Source organism: Urocitellus parryii, chromosome 3 (assembly GCF_045843805.1).
Source record: "Urocitellus parryii isolate mUroPar1 chromosome 3, mUroPar1.hap1, whole genome shotgun sequence".
In the NCBI taxonomy this organism is placed as follows: domain Eukaryota; kingdom Metazoa; phylum Chordata; class Mammalia; order Rodentia; family Sciuridae; genus Urocitellus; species Urocitellus parryii.
This window is the reverse complement of record NC_135533.1, coordinates 200,828,165-200,848,388: the sequence shown is the minus strand read 5'-3', so window position 1 is coordinate 200,848,388 and position 20,224 is coordinate 200,828,165. Positions and strand designations below refer to the sequence as shown.

The 20,224-nt window shown below is 42.5% G+C and overlaps 1 protein-coding gene across 4 annotated transcripts in view; it reads right to left on the bottom strand.

The window, feature by feature from the left end:
- Lars2 (leucyl-tRNA synthetase 2, mitochondrial) overlaps positions 1-20,224 on the bottom strand; it is a 139,642-nt gene that overhangs the window by 61,122 nt on the left and 58,296 nt on the right. For all 4 annotated transcript variants that reach the window (XM_077796292.1, XM_026389918.2, XM_077796294.1 and 1 more), the window contains 3 exons: positions 14,648-14,791; positions 4,280-4,387; positions 2,053-2,212 (listed from right to left, as the gene is read on the bottom strand). In XM_077796292.1, the coding sequence (XP_077652418.1) occupies positions 2,053-2,212; positions 4,280-4,387; positions 14,648-14,791 (412 nt within the window). The remainder of the gene's footprint in view (positions 1-2,052; positions 2,213-4,279; positions 4,388-14,647; positions 14,792-20,224) is intronic.

Below are 20,224 nucleotides of genomic sequence, written 5' to 3'. Positions count from 1 at the left end.
TAGGAGGGTAGAAACTATCTATGAGTTTTCCATTTAAACTAAACAGTTGAAAAGAATCCAATTTTTCTTTTCAGTAAGTAGAGAAAATAAACCTGAGAGAGAGCGAGCTATAGTGAGCTTATAAGCATATACTGAAGTTTTAACTCAAAAGTCTTCTCTCTTTCCACATAGAGGAGGGAAAAAGAGGTGGGACCAGCTGCAGCAAGCCACCTGTGTCATGAAAGACTATGGCATCCATTCGGCTATCTTCTCTGCTGTCCCCCAGAAACACTCTCCGTTAGAACTGAGAGGGGCTCGTCTAAGGGGTGGGCTCACAGCAGGCTCTTAGGAAGCACTCACTGATTTGAATGCTGGCTTTGATGTTCTCAGTAAGCAATCAGAAGTCTGAAGCAGAGGTCATCTATGATGACACTGTCTCTCCAACCTGATACTAGGAAACATTTCCTTCTGTTTATTTAAAAAATGTCAAGTTTACATCTCTATCAAAACAGTATTCTTAGTCAAATCATACTTATTATTCAACCTCCAGTCACTCAGATTAGATACTCTGGGCTGAATTTTATATTCTATGAAAGAGAATAGGGATGAAGTTTCGGTAGAAATATTAAAATTACTCCAAAGACCTACTTCTCATTGAGAAAAGACTTCCTTTCACTCCATATCCTCACGTTTCCTTCCTCTGGGAAGAGCATCCTGACTTTGTCTTTAGAGAGCTACTCTCCCTCACTGGTTCAATCAAGGAAGGTGCCCACCCTTGCATTGGCCAAAGAAAAAGCCAGGCAGCCCTCTAATAGAAATCTTCTCCTCTCCTCCACTCCCCTCTCCTTCCCTCTATGTTGCCTAGGCTGGTCTCAAGCTCCTGGGCTCCAGTGATCCTCCTGCCTCAGCCTCCTGAATAGCTACCCTACAGGTGCATGGCCTCCTGTCTGGCTCCTGCATTAGGAATCTTGCACCAAGTGCTCCAAACACTGGCAGTGGAATCAGAAGAGATTCTGGCAGAAGCACTTGAGGAACAGTTTATTAGCTCCTGTTGCTATCCTCTGTCCCCTGCAGTGGCTGCCTGGTCCAAGTCTTTTAGACCAGCTCTTTAGCTGTTCCTCTAGACGAAAATTTCCTACAGCTTTCCACTATTTCCCTTCTTTCCTATGGACAAGTCACAGATGGATTCTGCTGCTCGAAACCACAGAATCTTGACTGAAGCGTAAACACTCCTGAAATCTTCATTAGTGAATAAGGTGACATGTCAACTCCAGGTCAGCCCAACCCACTCACAAGTAGATCTGTTAGACACCTGTCCTGAGCAGGACTGTTCATCTGTGCAGAAGACCACATGAATTCTTTTTTTTTTTTTTTTTAAATATTTTTAATATTTATTTTTTAGTATTTGGCGGACACAACATCTTCGTTTGTATGTGGTGCTGAGGATCGAACCCGGGCCGCACGCATGCAAGGCGAGCGCGCTACCGCTTGAGCCACATCCCCAGCCCGTTGAATTCTTTAAAATAATAAAGTTAAGCTGTTGGAAAAGTTCTCTCTTACTCTCACTGGCTTCCCTCTAGTCCCTTTTGGTATAGTTTTATTTGCAGGTGGAATTATAAATTAAGGAGAAGATTTTACTCCAATTAGAAAAGAGGTTTAAATAGAGATTACACTGAAAGAGAAAGAGCTGAGCTTTCAGTTACAAGCTCCAGGCGCAGACAAACTAGTAACCCACAGCAAAACCAGGGGTAAATGACTCAAATGTTTCCAGAGTTCTTTGTCCTCCTGTTTTAAAATAAAAAATTAAGAAGTAAGGCCAAGGGGATGAGGTTGTGGCTCAGTGGTAGAGCACTTGCCTAGCATGTGCGAGGCACTGGGTTTGATTCTCAGCACCACATATAAATAAATAAAGGTCCATCAACAACTAATAGAATATTAAAAAAAAAAAAAAAAGAAGTAAGGCCAAGGTGAAGAACAAAGAGCATGAGGCGCCACATGTGAGAAGACCTTGACCTGTGAAGGGGGGTCCAGCTGGAAGACAGCAAGCACCTCTGCTTAGGGGCACCAACTCACCTTCTCCAGGGATGAGAGCCTTCTGAAGGGCTTCCTTCAAAGAGCTGTGGCCGTTTAAGAGTCTGTGGCTAGGAGAGATGGCCACGTGGGAAGTGCCATAAATGGCCTCAGGGGTGGCCGTGTACGCAGTCAGCTTTTCTCCTGTGTCTTGTCCATCAACCTGGCAAGATGAAATAGGTCTTAATTTCTCCTCCCTTCCTCAGGGCTGTGTGGCTCCTCAGTCACATCCCCTGGCCCTTCCCTCATTTGTAAACAGTGGTGACAGCTTCTGACCACAGGGCCAGGCATGTGGGGGAATGAGATGGTGCCTGGCAGGGGCTGAGAAGAGAGGGAGGAGAACTGCAGCTCCTCTGTCGGAGTTCCCACACCCATTTCCCGTACCAGGCATGTTGGGGATCCCAAATTGAAGGTGATCTGGGCATGCTCAGAAAGGTACTTTCCTAGTTTTCTTGGCTCCTTTGTGCAACAAATAAAAAACATCACTGTCAGTGTTATATTGTTTCTGTCCTGCGAATGGAGCTTTATTTTCCTTAGGGACTTCAGGGGATATTAAAAATAAATAAATAAAGGCATCTTTATTTTTCAAACCAGAAAAACAGGTTATTACTGAGGTTTTAACTGAGGTTATTACTGTTTTGAAGAGAGAAAGAAAAGCCTGATCTGTGTACACAGTTGAATATCCCTAGCTGGTTAAAATGCCTTTCAAAGTGGCATTTTTAGGCACAAATTGAGTGTCCATTATGTACAGACTATGGAGGACACAGAGGACAGGTGGTACTTCATGCATTGACAGGGATTAGTGATGAACTAAAGATGGTCCAAAATATGGCTCGAGGACCAATGGGGGTCACCTACGGAGACAGAAACACAGCCACAATGGCCTGCCCTGTAGGGCTGAGAATGTTTCCTCTCTAGAGATAGCCAGTGTCCCATCCTATTTTCAGGTGGGTCCAGAATGGAGATGGAATCATCTGCATAATTAAATGTTGGACAAGGGAAGGTGTGCAGAAGACAGCCCATGCTACAGCAGCCAAGGGGCTCTGAGATCCATGTCCTTCATCTTGGTTGAGAAGCAAAGATCCTTGACCTGGGAGCCAGACCCAGGCTAATGCACAGGAACCCAAAAGAGAAGGTTCTGCAAGTCTAAGCAAAAGTCATGCTGGACTGAATTTGAGAACTATTGCTATTTTCTTGGGAAAGCAGTAAAAGGAAAAACTCAGCTCAGGATTTGCTACTGAAAGGTTTCCAAAGCTGTCGTTCCTTACAGGAAGCCTCCTGTGCTCCCCTGTATGTGTTTGAAGTGAGCTGGATCATTTTTGTGAGGGGACTGAATAGAGAACTATGAGTTCAGCAGTAAGCAGCAGGTACTCAGCAGATAGCACGTATGTTATCAGTGACTGGGGACATAGTTCAGTGGTAAAGCGCTTACCTGGCATGAGCAAGGGCCTGGGTTCCATCCTCAGTACCACCCCCCACCAAAAAAAAGTTATGGTTGTCAGTGTAGAAGTGTCTAGAAAGCTGTGTCAACTTTGTCTCTTGGCTGCTGCTTCTTCCTCCCAAAGGTTTTGATAGAGACCAAGTTGTGACCTCTCAGCAATGTTTCCATAGGCTGCCTGTTTTGAACATAACCCTGAGCAGCTTGAGATCTGTCTAGGTTAGGAAGGAAGTTCCGATTAGTCATTCCCCTGCTTTTCAACCTGCTTTGTAACATGAACCCCTCTGAGAATACGAGTGCAACAGACCCACTGCTCAGGGAAATGCTCTTTAGGTTGAGTATCAACCTAAAGAGCTCATTTTGTTTAATGAGCATAATTTCAGGGGGCTCGTGGACTCCAAAAGACTATGTATCCTGTCCAGTGTGGCAGCAATGGCTTAAAATGTGGCAAATATGCACTGTATGCAGAGAATATGGTGGGTTCTGAAGACTGCACTAAAATATGAATTTAAAATATTTCTTTAATAAATTTCTTCCAATCCCATCTTGAAATGTTAGTATTTGGGGTAAAATGGGTTAAATACAATGTTATAAAAATTAATGTGACCTGTTTCTTTGTGCTTTTGAAAAATGTGGTTACTAGAAAATTTAAAAATTATGCATGTGGCTTGCAGTGTCTTTCTACTGGACAGTCCTGCTCAGAATTCCAAGTAGTTGGTTTACTCAATGAGCACCAAAATGCAGAAGGAGATTTGTGAGCATGAATTACTGGAGTTGCTATTGTTTGATCACCTTTAGTGCAAAGTCCAGATGGCAGCCCACACAGTCCCCAATCCAGTGGGCCTGCATGCCTTTTATCCCATACCATTCTGGAAGGTCTGCCAACGCGTCCTGCATGGCCTGTGGGAATGAAAAGAGGAGAGAGAAGTAAAAACACAGAACTTGTTTAAGAGAAAGCAAATGATCTGGGTTTTTTAAGGTAGGTCATAGAGGAGGTTCAGGATTTAGCTTCTTCTCGGTTGCTTGCTGTTGGAAGAGGCCAGCGAAGGTTAGAAAAAGATGTACCCATCTTGACTCAATTGCATGAGATGGGTTTGACCATTTTCTCCATTTGGAGGAAGCCAGAGTTTCATGGAAAAAGGAAAATTAACAAAGAAAGATCATAATTCATGTCTTTGACAAATGTGTTTAGGGTACTCTCGCCCATGGTCTGGAAGTAAAATAAGATCAGGATCTGAAGATTGGCTCCACCTCCTGCTCTATCTTTCCCTGCCATAAAAAATTTGGAGTTGGGGCTGGGGATATGGCTCAAGTAGTAGTGCACTCGCCTGGCATGTGTGTGAGGCACTGGGTTCAATCCTCAGCACCACATAAAAATAAAATAAAGATATTGTGTATTCCTAAAGCTAAGAAATAAATATTAAAAAAAAAGAAAATTTGGAGTTGACTGGGTTCAGTTCTGACATCCTACCCTCTCCCTGCATTATTGAACCACTTCTATAGAAACCCTCACTGTGTTTTTTCTTCTTGATTGAATTGTTGAGGCTGGGAAACTTCTGGTGGAGGTGCTTTGCTTAAAATATTCAGATCTGGATGAGCACAAAAGATTCAAATAGAATGAAATATGAATGTTTTCATATGCTAATTCTGGAAAGATGCCTGCTTAAAACTAACAAACCTATGAATATTTTTAAAAACCAAAAGAAATCTTCAGAATTGGCCAAATGAAACCAACATCTTGAACCCCCCAGCAAGTTCTTTTTATCCCACTTGCCTAATAAACACATTATTCATGGCTGCTTTTTGATGAAACAGGGCTTTAGGCAGCACCTTGCCCACCGGCTCCCAACTAGCTCTCCTTCATCCCAGGGCTGGCCTAGCCTGGGCTCCACCAGAATAGGAATGATGCAGATAGTTACAGAGGATTTGTAACGCTCAACCTAAAGAGCTTGTTTTGTTTAATGATGATTTTTTGGATGTTGCAATTATAGTGACAGTGGTTGGTACTAGTCTCATTTCATGTCCTTACACTTGGCAAACAGTTAGCAATGTCCCTCCTCCCCATCCTGGCCAACCCCAACTTAAAGAAATCCTACTGGCTCACAGAATCCAAATACCTGGGGGAAACAGCAGGTTTATAGACTCGTTTTTAAAAAGTGCTACGAAATCCCTGTTCAATAAAATCTGAGAAACCCGATGTGTCAGAGTTGAAAAAAGCAGCATCTCTCTCTCTCTTTAATTTCCCCCATTGATTCTCAGGGCTTGGGCACAATCTGGAAACCATTACCTCATTGAACTTCCCTCTTTTAATCAATGAAAACCATGGGGTTCTAAGAGGTCATCTGACTCAACCGACAAGCAGCAGATCCAACATGACAAATAATCCAGATGTTCTTATTATTCTGAGACTACTGTACTCAGTTTTCAGGAGTCTCTATTTATGTAAATTAAACAAAAGACAACTTCTTCCAGATGCAAAAGTGGGAATACTATTTTAAGAATTAAATGTAGTATATGAATTACTATATTTAAAACTTATCTGCAAGAACATGTGAAATATTACATGAAATATTACTCAGCCATAAAGAAGAACGAAATTATGGCGTTTGCCAGTAAGTGGATGAAACTGGAGACTATCATGCTAAATGAAATAAGCCAATCCCCCCAAACCAATGGATGAATGTTCTCTCTGATATATGGATGCTAACTCAAAATAAGGGTGGAGGGAGGGAAGAGTAGAAGTTCACTGGATTAGACAAAGGGGACTGAAGGGAAGGGAGAGAGGGATGGAAATAGGAAAGACAGTAGAATGAATCAGACATAACTTTCCTGCGTTCATATATGAATACATGACCAGTGTAACTCCACATCATGTACAACCACAAGAATGGGAAGTTATACTCCATGTATGTACAATATGTCAAAACATACTCTACTGTCACGTATGACTAAAAAGACCAAATAAAACATTTAAAAAAACTTATCTGAAGCAACACTGGGGAGTTTCCCTTATTTAACACACATAGAAGTATTTTGGGTTTGCAAAGAGACTGTGTAGACATTTTCACTAGGATGATCTGAAAAGACAGGTGCTGCTGGTTGCTAGGTGCACACCTGAATGAGGTGGGTGGTACTGGTCTCGATTCATGTCTTCACACTTGGCAAACAGTTGGCAGTGTCCCTCCTCCCCATCCTGGCCAACTCCAACTTATAGAAATCCTACTGGCTTACTGAGTCTGAGAATGAGCCAGCATTTAAGAACATGAATCAGTGAGACAGGCTGAAGCAACATCCAGTCAAACAGTCTGAGTAACAAAATATAATCAGAACTAAGAAAGAGAAACTCTAAAACTAAAAAGCTGGGGATAAAAAGAGGATTGAATATAACATGGCTATTCTGGCTCTCTCTTCAAAGAAGGGAAAGTAAAGTTACGGATAAATCCATACTTCCCCAAAGAGGAAGTACATGAACTGAGGAATTGACCAAGATGCAACCTGACTACGGTAAGAATTCTAGAAGTGGTTTTAAAAAATGATCAACTTTTAGGAGACCTGTGAAAATAGAGAAGAACAAATCTTTTTAAAACAAGAAGCTGTATTAGCTACTAAGGGAACAACTGAGAAACAAGAACCCCGAGAGCTGACACAGTTTGAGACACAATGGAAATGAGAAGGTCTGATGTCAACTTGCAGCTAAAATGGATGTTTTGAAAAAGCTTGCATACTTCTGAATCAGTATGATTTGATTAGCAATTCCTTTTGAATTATACTTTGTATGTCTTTTTCTAAAACATACTCTTGTTGCCAGTAATTCTTTATTCTCCTTTTGGAATCATTTCCATCCAATCACTTTAAAGACACTATGTGTGCTTCAGGTCTAAGTAAGGAAAACCAATTGTGAAGGCAATAAGGAGCTGGAACATCCAGATAGCCCCTTGGGAATATATTCTAGAGGAATAAACTTTCACTCATAACTAGTCTTTCTCTCCTGCTTTGATTTTGGCATGAAATTATGCATGAGGATTTATTTGTTATAAAAAACTCATTTGGAAGCCAGCCACCACACCTATAATCCCAGTGACTCAGGAGGCTGAGGCAGGAGGATCGAAAATTTGAAGCCAGTCTCTGCAACTTAGTGAGATCCTGTCTCAAAATAAAAAAAGGGCTGGGGAAGTGACTCAGTCATAGAGGGCCCTTGGGTTCAATACCTAGTAACAAAACAAAACAAAACAAAAAACTGCATTTGGCATGATGTCTACCGTGTTTAAATTTAGGAAAGGCACAACAAGTAAATATAAAAAATACCCTTCCTATGACACTCTCCTTTAACCTCTATCTAAAATAGGATATGCATTTTTTAGCAATATCCACTTATTGTGGCATCTCAACACAAAACAGTTATTCAAACAACTATACTATTGTATTGAGTTATATGCTAAAAGTTTCAATTCCAGTAAAGGTGCTGTTTATCAAGCATGGAAAGAATCAGTTCTGAGCAACGTATTTTGCGGCTAATATATCACTTGCCAGCCAGGTGTGGATCCAGGGGACTGCAGGGGCAAGAGGAAAGGAGGGACCAACCAGTTCCTCACCAACAAGTGCATGTCTCAGAGCTATGTGAATGGGAGGGACAGACCAAGTGCTTCCAAGGCAGGGGGTATAGCTCAGTGGTAGAGCACTCGTCTAGCATGCCTGGGGGCCTGGGTTCAATCCTAAACACACACACACACACACACACACACACACACACACAAGCTTCCAATAAAGAGAACTGAACACACGTAACAATGTAACAGGGATGCTGTAAAGAAGGACCACCCTTGCTGAGGATGATTATCAGGGGCCATAATGTGAGCCCCATGTGTGTTCTGTGGGAGAGGAAGAAATAAAGAGACCCAGGAAGCCATGGGAGCAGCCAATTGGTCCATCTTCTCTTATCCACGCACCCATGCATTAACTCAGGCCAACTTGCCAGTCTTTCTTTTCTTTCTGCCACTGACTCTGGTCACCCCATCTTTTCAGCAACAGAACCTTTTAAATTCCACTAACTTCCAGGACGTGGTGACTACAGGTTCTGACTGTCACCACCACACTCTTAGAATGTGGATGACAGAGGCTGAACTGCCATAACAACACAGCCACCTATCTGTCCAGTGAGATGACGTTTTTTTTCCCCTACGTGTGTGCTTGTGTACACATTTTTAACAGCGAAGATCATGTTAAAATGCTCTTAAAACTGCTAGAGTGCACTTTACCCAAGTTCTCAGCTTATTACAGCTCCAAAAAGGAATAATTCTGTATTTTAAGCATTTTTGATACTTAAAAGTCAGCCATCCTGAAATAGTATGCAAAATATAGAGTGGAACAGAATGATACCGTGGAGAATTGTTACTTTCTATGACACTTATTTTGGAAAAAAAAAAAAGTGTGGCTATGGGTATGTCTGTTAATGACTATTCGCTTCTGATGAGGGAGCAGCAGCCATTGGATGAGTCGCTCTGTTCTCCAAGCAGCTGGGCCCAGAAGGCCCCGGGGTCAGGACAGGGCGCTCAACAGAGAATGATGTAGCAAAGCATGACACAGCTCTAGCTCTGAGAGGCCAATAAGAACAAACCAGAAAACCTCTCATCACTGTACTTGCCATTACCTGGCCACTGGAACAGGCCACTGGTGCCCTCTCCCAGGCCTGCTGTGTTGCCTAAGTTGCTAATGACCACCCTCCCACAATGCACCGGCTACTGTCTGCACACGTTCTCAAAAATGCTTGTTTGCTGAGAAGCCAGTCCTCAGGAGCAGGTGGGAAGGATGCAGAACTGGGACTGAGGAGACCCAGCTGGGTCCTGGCTCTGTCTTGGGCATGGATGCCTTAATTATATGATGAGGCTTGGGCTGGGTCAGTCGTCTTCAAAAATGTGGGCACACTCCTTGCAAGGATGCAGCAGTCACCCCGAGGGAGGAGGGCAGGATGTAGGTTGCTTAAAATAAAGTAATACCTTATCTTTTTAGTTTTTGATTTTGATTTTTTGCAGTGCCACGGATGGAAACCAGGGCCTCGCACATGCTAGGCAAGCGCTCAACCACTGAGTGCCACCCCCAGCCCCAATCCTTTAAAATTTGTTTTTAGACGACATATGGATTCTGTAATTTTAAGCAGCAGTAATGAGGGTTTTCTGTTTGTTTCCTATTGTTTTCAGATAAGGAAAGGGATTAAAGAAGTGTGGGGACTCAAGTTTCTTCTATCTTTAAAATTAAAATGACTCTCCAAACTCAAGAGGCTCACTGGCAACAGTTGCCAGCCCTCCCTGGAAACTGCGAGATCCCTCAGAGTTTGAGGTGGTAAATCCATCTCTTTGTTCCCCTGGATACAAGCTACACCTCAGGAAGGAAGGAGGTCTCCATGCATCAAAGGACCTGGCTAACAGCTCAGAAAGGCTACTTAGGGTTTAAAGCAAGTCCTAATGTTAAGTTCTATATAACTTTACTATTTATTTTATTGACAGTATACCCTGAGAAGTAAACCATTGATTTATCTGTTCCATTTTTCCCTTTGCAGTTATTCCTTCCCTTTTGGAAACAAAACAAAATGAGAGAACCTTCCTATTCACAGAGTATGTGCTGCCTCTGGAGACTGAGCTCCCTGTAGAAGTTCTCTCTCCTTCTCGAAGGCTCCAGAGAGGGTACAGCGCACACAGCTGTCTTTCTTTACTTCCCTAACAGGGAGAAAGTGAGGTGTGGACTGAAAGCAAGGACAGAAAGGGAAACAAAATAGTCTGAGAGAGCGGATCTAATAGCAACCTCAGCAGATGGGATGGGCTTTGAGGGGACATTCCAGAGGTGGGTAGGAAGGCCTGCACTTAGGGAGAGGATCGCTAATGGCCCCTATCATCTCTGTTATGTAGCAACACCATGAGTTTCTAAATGCATAGAGACAGTAGAGATCACCAGGGAAGAGGCTGGTCACTCTGATTTGAATCCCAGAGCTGTAATTAACAGCAGGACAAACCCTCTAAGCATGACTGTACAGGTTCAAGTAAGACGGTGTCAATAAAGACCTGAGCTCAGAGAGGGTGACCAGTGAAGGAACGAAAGGTGAACACAGACTTCATCCATGTTACCACAGTTTCCAAGTAATTCCTGAAAATTTGGAAAACATAACTACCAATTTGGGGTGGAGACTAAGCTGGCACCAGGTTTGGCTGTGTCCTTCTTCATGGTGCCCAGGGTGCAGGCCTGTGGTGTAGCCAGCAGAGGGCAGAGGAGGCACCAGTGGAAACCAAACCCCAGGTTCTTATGGAGTTCAAATGACAGCCCTCTCAGTCTCTGGCCATTTGTCACCTTGCTGTAGGAATCCCTTTTCCCCTCTGGATGGAAGGCTCCGATCCACCCTCCCCTGACAAACCTCAGTGCTGCCGCCCACCAGCTGCCGCCCACACAGCTCTGCCAAGATTAATTCACCTGCTCCGGAGCCTCCTACTGCAAGCTGCTTTTGCACAGAATGGGAGGCCAAAATCACGTTCATTCTCACAGAGCAAACAATCCAGGAGAGTGGGAGGGGGTAAGAGGAGAAAAATCACATATGTATCTCAGAGCAGCCCTAATAAAGCATTTTTATTAATTTCAGACTTCTCTGTAAGGGAAGGGAAGGGAAGGCGGGCTCCTCAACACAGCTGTGCTACCAAGACAATCACAAGCCATACATCACAGAGGCAGCCCTCAGAGCTCGAAACCAGGTGCAGATACAACTGTGGTGGGCACAATTCCCTGGCTATCTCAGCACCCACTGCCCATCATTCCCCTACCCTTTCACCTCAACCACAGAAGCTAAAAAAAAAAAAACAAGCCTACTTTCCTATTTTCCTTTGAAGCTGAGGGCGGCCATATGACACAATTGGGGCTAATGGATCATCAGTTGGGAGTTTTGGCAAAAGTTCTTTCTTTCCAGACAAGAAGAATTCACTTGCATTGCTCCTTTTCTCCTTCTGTTTTGAATGGAGATGTGACATCTAGAAGTGCAGCAGTCACCATGCAACCATAAGATCACAAGCAGGAAGGAAAAGGACAAGAGAAGCACTGAGATGAAAGTCAAAGCCCTATCCTAGCTCAGTCCCAGCAACTGATGCTTGCTAAGTGCAAAACGCAACTTACCCATGTAAGCAATCATGACTTGGGTTTTCAGTTACTTGAAACTAAAAGCACTGCAACCAATTCAACATCTCATCCTTGTTTATACAGTAGCACCTCTTTGTTAATTCTAAGCTGTTTCATTTCATTTATTTACTTATTTAATTTTAATTTTGTTGTCCTGCTTGGGATAGAACTCAGAGCCTTGTGAATGGTAGGCAAGAGCTCTACCACTGAGTTACACCTTCAATCCATATACTATGTGTTAGAGCAGATGTCCTCCCTCATTTGATTTTTTTTTTGAAATTTTGAACCTATTAATTTTATTAATTTTGGACCTATTTAATTTTCCAAGGACCTATTAATTTTACATCTCTTCTCAAATGTCTGACAGTCATCTTAAACTCAAAAGGGTAAGGTGATGCCTTTTCCAGGAGTCCCTACCTCCAGTGAGTAGCATTAACCATCCACCAACTGTTCAAGCCAGGGTCTTCTTTGATGGCTGCCATTGCTGACCTATCATCCACCATATCACCAAATTCCATGGATTCTGCCTCCTGAATATTTTCCTAAGCTGCTCACTTTTCTCTAGGGCTCCTACCTGAGTCTAAGTTGTGCATGCCCGGACCATTATAACAGCATTCTAATTGCTCTCTCTGCACCTTGCACTTTCCACAGTGATCATACAAAAACATAAGTCTAACCATGTCCTACTCTTCCTCAGACTCTTTTAATGATTACATACACTCCCCATGGTAAAGTCCAAACTCCTCAAGACTGAAGGCCTGATCTGACCCCTCTGCACCTCTCCCCACCTGGCTCTCTGGAAGCTGTAGAGCCCTTTCAACTTCTCAAAGCCATCTCCCCTATTTCTGTTTTAGAGACACCACACATGCTTTTTCCTATATGGGGGGGGGTGCTCCTCCAGCTTTATGGTCTACTTAGTTCTACTTATCCCTCTGCAGCCCCAACAGTGAATTGTTTATTTCAGATACTGTGCTTTTCTGCTCTAGATTTCCAATTGGTTCATTTTTAAAAATAGTTTCCACTCTCTTCTGAGAGTCCCCATCTTCCCGCTCATTAAGACCATCTTATCCTTTAAGTCTCAGGCCATTTATATAACAGATGCTTTTGGCTTAATCTTCTAATTCCAATATCTGGGTTATCTCAGGGTCTATTTCTATTGGGCTAAGTTTTTTTCCTTGATTATGGGATCAATATTTATTGCTTCTCAGCAAGTCTAGTAATTTTTTGTTACATGTTGGACATTGCAGATGAAACCTTGTAGGCAGTCTGAATTATGTTGTCCCCCTTTAAAGATTTGATTTTTGTTACAGAAATTTCTTTTGAACCTCTCAGCTTTGCTTTTATTTTTTATTAAGGCAAGTCTGTTTTGATTTTGTCTTCAGTGTTAAGGTGTCATTTATATTTCTAATACATGACCTTTGTGGGGTCTCAATTATATCACTGGCTAGGCCATCACTCCATGGTGTTCCAGTACTGTGCAGCCCTCTGGTGTCTCTGTTCTGCTCTCAGCCCCATAGCAATTGTTTTCTGTTAGGCCTTTTGGAGCCCTGTGCTCACTCTTCTCCTGATTTTCAGCACTGACCTCCAAAGACAGCTTTTTCAATAAATCTGCACAGGAGTTCAGTAAGAACCAGGCAAGTCACCATGGAAACTAACCATTTCTGCTGAACAGCTGAAAATTCACAGCTGACAATTTAAAGAATAATGCCTCTCAGTTAGGTTATTACATTTCCAACTAGAGGCAGAGGTCAAAACAAAAGAGCTAATCAGGTGGCCTTTCCAATAATGCCTATTACAAAATCATCTGACAGGTCCAGGAGATGACCTGGCATCCTCTCAGTAATGCAGCAGACCCCAACTGCCAGCAGACAGGGGCGCGCACTGCCTGGGATGATACAGAAAGCAACATCCCAGCTTTGTTCTTCTTATTCAGTCTCCAATATTACTGTGCTCAAAAGGAGCAGGGCACTGTGCTAACAAGTTCTAATGAGCACTTTCCTGGGTCCATATGCTAGTCTCTGCTGCATTCTGAATAAATTATAATGGAAAAAGAGCCTCATTTAAGATGTGTCTTTGAGTGTGAAAACTGGAGGTCACACTTCCATATGGCAAGGGTATTGTGAGGAGGTGGACTGCAGTTTTAATTGAGCAGTTTTGCAGTGATCAGAGGTTATTCAGAGATTTGTGCTTTCCTTGCTCATGAGACTGCAGTATTGGATCTGACCTAAAGTCCACTTCAGACTAACACCCTGTCTCTGGCAGAGCAAACATGGGCTGCTGTGGTGACTACCTTGGGATCTGCGTGAGCTCACAGGATGCTCCCAGAGTGATTCCAGTACATATGGAACTGATCATTTTGCTCAGGTGATTGTGATTTAATAACCAAGTCCCTGCTTACAATTGTTGGCTCTGCCTTGAATCTATGAACATAGAAAAAGCCAGAAGGCACCTTCAAAGCCAGCTGGCCCCAAACCCTTATTTTACTGATGAGAAAACCAAGGCCAAGGGCCAGTTTACACTGTCAACCAGGGACATAGGAGGAGTTGGCACCAGAACTTTGGTCTTCAGTTTCTTCCTCCTCACTCTGGCTTCTCAAAGGGAGACAGCCATGTCTTCAGTCCTTCCAGAGGATCTTTGCTGGACCCTCTGAAATATCATTCTCTCCTTCTGTAGGTCTTATCAGAACCAGAGAGAAAGACACTTTTCACTTTTTAAAATATACAATTCATCTTTTATATATAATTGCTGATGTAATTAACAGATTTTTTTTTAACCTCTGTGGCAGTGAGTTCAGGATCAGCAAATAATGCACAACAGTGTGCCATTCTTAACTTTAAAATTGTGACCCAAACCCATCACCCTTTGAGTGGGCGAAGCTGAGGTTTGTCTGCTTCCCATCTGTCTACCACAGCTCTGGTGGCCCCTCTTACAGCACCCTCCCCGTGGGCTTCCCAACACTCAGAAGACCTTGATGTAACTGCCAACTCACCAGGCAGGACCAAGGACACTCACCTTTGCATAAGCAGTTGTTTTAATAAACCACTGTTTGAGGTACTTCTGTTCCACCTTTGCTCCAGAGCGCCATGAACAGCCATGTTCATCCACCTGCTCGTTGGCAAGCACTGTCTCATCCACGGGGTCCCAGTTAACCAAGGCCTGGAAAATTCAGGAGACAAAATGATGTACTCTGGTGACAGCTGTTACTAGGATCATTTCAAGGTGTTTTCTAACACGTAAAGAAACCTGTGAATGTAGCAGCTTTGCTCTGAGGCCTAAAGGCATCTCCCAGAAGGCCTGCTTGGCCAGGAAACCACTAGCAAGCTGTCAAAAGAAGAGGTGGACTGCCTCTGTTCTTACTTCTCATTAGAAAGGGCTGGGAAGGAAACCTTTAAGCATGTGTCTAACTCAACTTTGATGTCTTCTTCTTCCATCATCATTATCATTATTACTATTTTGCAGGGATAGGGATGGAGGTTAGGCCTTAAGTATACTAAGCAAGCACTCTACCAGTAAGCTGTGCCTTCAGACCTGTTGTATCTTATTGAAAGAAAGAATGAATTAGAAGGGTTTAGAAATTTTAGTAAACAGAGAAAAAAGAAAAAAAATGGAACTACTTTGCATTTAGCAAACTGGGATTATTGTAGAGGAAATACCTGTATTAATTTTAATAAAATTGTTAATTTTGACTGAGAGATTACCATGTACCAGTTGCTGTGCTGAGTGGGTGACTATGGGTCTTTAATTCTCACAACCACCCTCTGAGATAAGTATATTCTTACCCTCATATTGCAGATAAGGACTTTGAGGACTAGAGAAGTTAACTTACCCAACCCACTCAGCGAGTGACAGGGGCAAAACTTAGGTCTCTAGAAACTAAACTATTTTAGTAATTTTTTAAATTTAAATTTTTTATGTTTATTTAAATTGAGGTGTAACATACATAAAATGAAAAATTCTTACGTGTATAACTGAAGAATTTTTGCACAGGTTGACACTCATAACCCTCACTCAAACCACAGGAAACTCTTAGGCTTTCTATCAATCAACATCTGTCCCCCACAAGGTAACTACTCTGGAATTTTGGCTCCATTTGGCCAATAGAATATGCAATCTTAAATGTTATGAAAATTCCCTCACAGAGTTCTAGTTTGTTTCTATCTCTATTTAAAATAAATACCTCTGTCATCTATTTTTTTTTTTAAAGAGTGAGAGAGGAGAGAGGAGAGAGAGAGAATTTTTTTTTTTTAATATTTATTTTTTTTTAGTTCTCGGCGGACACAACATCTTTGTTGGTATGTGGTGCTGAGGATCGAACCCGGGCCGCACGCATGCCAGGCGAGCGCGCTACCGCTTGAGCCACATCCCCAGCCCACCTCTGTCATCTATATCCATTGCTTTATGACATTCAGGTGTCACTGGGTCCAAGAAGGTGATGAGCACTGAAAGATGTGGTTGGGCATTCAGTTACCCTGACCTGATACAAGTTGTTTTAAATGTTTTTTTTTTTTTTTTTTGATATACCATGTGCTTGGTGTGCACAAAGCCTTGGGTTCAATCCTCAGCACCATCCTCCCATAAATTTATTTTTTAAATAAATAATTCTGTGGGGGCATGGTGGTGCATACCTCTAATACCAGTAAATTGGGAGGTTGAGGCAGAAGGATTGCAAGGGAGGCCAACCTCACTAACTTAGCAAGACCCTGTCTCAAAATAAAAAATAAAAAAGCTGAGGATGTAGCTCAGTGGTCTTAGTGGTAGAGCACCCAGGGGTTCAATTTCTAGTACTGCAAGGGGGGAAAGAAAAGTCATTCTAATAAGAGAAGGTGCTAACTCTTATCCATCTGCCCCTCCAGGCCCTCTTTCCATCCTGTTCTTTGACCAGTTAACACAGGTTAACTTAGATACTTCCCTCTGTCTGGGTTTGACCCATGAAAGGTGCCCTGGCTTCTTCCTGGTGGGGCTGTGGGCTAGCAGTGGCTGCTTCCTGCTACCAAAGGCCACATCCCCTTTGGGCAGGCCTTTCCTGCTGCTGCCTCTCCTGCTCTGCCAGGTTCCTGTAACTGTTCCCTGACACTGTCCCTGAGCCTAGCAGTGGGTGGTACAGACTTCCTTCTGTTGCTGCTGACAGTTGTTTTCCAGCATCTCTGAATCTCCCTGAAGTTGGTACAAATAGTCCCTTTATTACATTTTCTTCAATGACTCCTTTTGGGTGCACCCTCTATTTCCTGCTGGGAACTGGCTGATTCAGAGTCATAGCTAACCAACAATTACAGAAAATCTAGGGAGTCTAACCTATCTCTGGGTTGTGATTTACAGGGTGTGATTTTACAACTGAAAGTAGTGCATCCACTGAAAAATTTAAGGTTGTGAAGTCTAGAGTTGGGGTAGGAAAGACATGCATTGAATAATTTATTTCCTTCAATACAGCCCCCCTAAGCCTTGAATTGATAAATAAACAGAGATAAAACATAGGACAAAGTACCTTAGACCTAAAAATTCTAGGTTAATAAACCAAAGATGACTTCTTTGTCTATCACTGCCTATATCAAGGAGTTGGAGAAAAAGGTTCTACTTAGGTAGAAAAGAAAGGCCCAAGGTTGAGAATGTAGCTCACCAGCTTGCCTAGCATGCATGAGGCGCTGAGTTCAAGCCCCAGCACCATTAAAAAAAAAAAAAAAAAAAACCCAAAAAGCATTGGGAGGGGCAAGTATTAACTTAAGTTATTCAAGGAACAAACCTCCACTCAAACACACAAAAAATACCAAACCCACACACAGCTAAAATTGTATAATATATAAAAGAGGGGGGAAAGCACTATTTACCTCCACCTCTGCCTCCTGCTCTCTGCAAACCTCAGAGGATACAGGAGAAGCAAATGCTTGGTACTGCAGATTTGCAAAAACAAATAGGACTTTATTTCCTTATGGACATTTCCCACACGGTCTGGCATCTCTCAGGCTGTAGGTAACTAAGCGCAAGGAGGAAGAGGGGCTCCTAAGAGGTTTACACATTATGATAAACCCTGGGTGTTGATGAAAGACAAATCAAAGCATGACACAAAAGCAATGTTTTTTCCCCAATAAAAGACTCCAGGGAGGAGGTAAAACGCCACAGAAAACAGTCTCAGATGAAAGATGCAGAGGCTGGAGGCTACAGGAAGCCACAGGCTTCGGTCCACCTCAACTCACAGCTGCAGAGGCAGGCTGAGACTCGCAGTAGGGCTGGTCAAAATCCAGGGCCCCCAGGGTCCAGGAAGCACAGTGGGTGCAGCCTGAGAAGCCCAGAAGTCATTTCCCAAATCCCTTTCCCCAGGTCTCCTCTCCTCCGACTGTTTCCCTTGAAACCAGGACTTCCCTTTGCCTAGAGTTTCAGTTTTGAATATTTACTGTGATGGACACCCTGATTTTTAAGCAAGTACAGTCTTGGCAAATAGAATCTAATTTGTATACAATTTTACTAATGACATGTTTCCCTGGTTGACATCTATGTTGTCTGTCACCTACTGGAGCCAATTCTATAGTCCGTGGTTGATAACTAGTCTTATTTGTAAAATACTGTTTTCATATCTGTATTTTGAAATCAATCTTCTTCAAGATGGACATCGTTAAAACACCTGAAAGCATACTGAAAAAAAAAATAACAAAACCAAAAAGAAACCACACTGAACTCTGAGTAGGTTTACCCACTGCCTCCCTCTTAACAGTTACCCAGCAATGTCACAGAAAGAGTCATTCCAAATAAGAAAATTTCCTAGTTAATCAAGGACTGAACACTAGATTAATATGTTAGAAGAAGCTTTTTGAAAGCATTTCAGAAATGCACACCATTGCAAATGTGAAGAAGCCATGTTCACAAGAGTTCAAATTTGCAGTGATGTCCCACATCCATTATTTAAAAACTTCTTTTGTGGTCTTCAGGATGGAACTAGGGCCTTGCACATGCTAGGCAAGTGCTCAACCACTGAGTCACCCCTCACCCCCAGCCCCTTTTCTTTTATATTGAGACAGGGCCTTGCTAAGTTGCTCAGGTTGGCCTTGAACTTGTAATCTTCCTGCCTCAGCTTCCTAAATTGCTGAGATTACAGGCATGTGCCAGCTCCGTCCCATCACTTTTGTCTCTTCCCTCTGTCCTCTGCTGCTGGGGACTCCTTGGACTCCCTTGGGAACTATCTGGGCATCATCCTTATTTCACTATACAGTAACTGTGGTGCCTGTGGCCACTGTCAGATGTCCTGTTCCAACCCTTGCTGTCTCTCATCTTGCTGAGGGTCCTGGCCTCCCTGGACCTAAGCCTTCGCACAAGGTGCCAGTGCCTCCCAGCACACATAAACATCAGCATGCTTTGGTCCCTGGCAATGAACACATCACTCCCAGGCCCTTGGCTACTCATCACTGTTCTCCTCGCTTCTTTTTCCTCAAACTCTGCTTTTTCCCTACCTGAGATCTTTTCTGAATCTACTGTCAAACAGTTTCAGGTTCCAGAAGTCTGGTAAAGTATATATTCTAGCAAATAGATTTAGATCAACTTGCTTCCTCTTGATAAAAGCATGCTTCACTAAGTAACATCATGTTGAACTCATTCAAGGACCTTGCTCTCAAAATCCATCCAGCTCCACTCCATCCAAAATGGGCCTGAATTTGGATTGAATTCAGGCGAGGTCCCCAAGGTTACCATTCATCTGTTACTGTCGCCACCTCCATAAGCCACAGGTGTACAGTGGAAGAGGATGTGTTTGCATAGTGATCTTTCAGGGCACTTCCTGAAGCTGGAGCCATGCTGCAGACCTAGCTTAGGGGGGTGAGTTAGCACTAGCCAGCTGCCACTGAAAACACAGAGACAGTCAAACACAAACTCCCATCAAGGGATTCTCTACAATCTCCTAGGATGTCCACACATAACATGCAAGCATCCTTCTTTGTCTAACAACAATATCCACAGAATAAAACCATTTTTTTTTAAACCAGAGGTGCAATTAATGTTGCGTCAAGTAAGGAGATCTTTACATTCATATCTATTACTGAAAATGTTTTTGTTTTGTGAGAACAAGAGTAGATTCCTTTTGCAGTAGAACTGAGTATTCCATGAACAATGCCGATTTGGAACAAAACACTTACTGCCTCCCAGTACATTCAGTAATGCTGATCTAATCCCTACCCTAAATGCTATGTGAGAAGCAAATTTAAAGGCTGAAGCTATCTTTTATTAAATAAAAAGTTATGACAATGTTGTTACAGGAAAAGTACTAATATTTGATTTACTTTTGGTTGAATATGATATATATATAACATCATTACCTGATAGATGGTATACTTTATAAAGTATATCAGGTACCTTCTAAAATCAATTAACTTTCTAAAATTAATTTCAAAAGTTTATAGTTAGGAATAAACCACAAACTGAGAATGCCCATGGCAATGTTTTATGTTTTTTTCTTTAATACTTTTTTTTTAAGATGTTGATGACCTTTATCTTATTCATTTATTTATATGTGGGGCTGAGAATCAAACCCAGTGCCTCACATGTGCTAGGCAAGCACTCTACCACTGAGCCACAACCCCAGCACAATGTTTTATGTTTTAAAGTCAATTT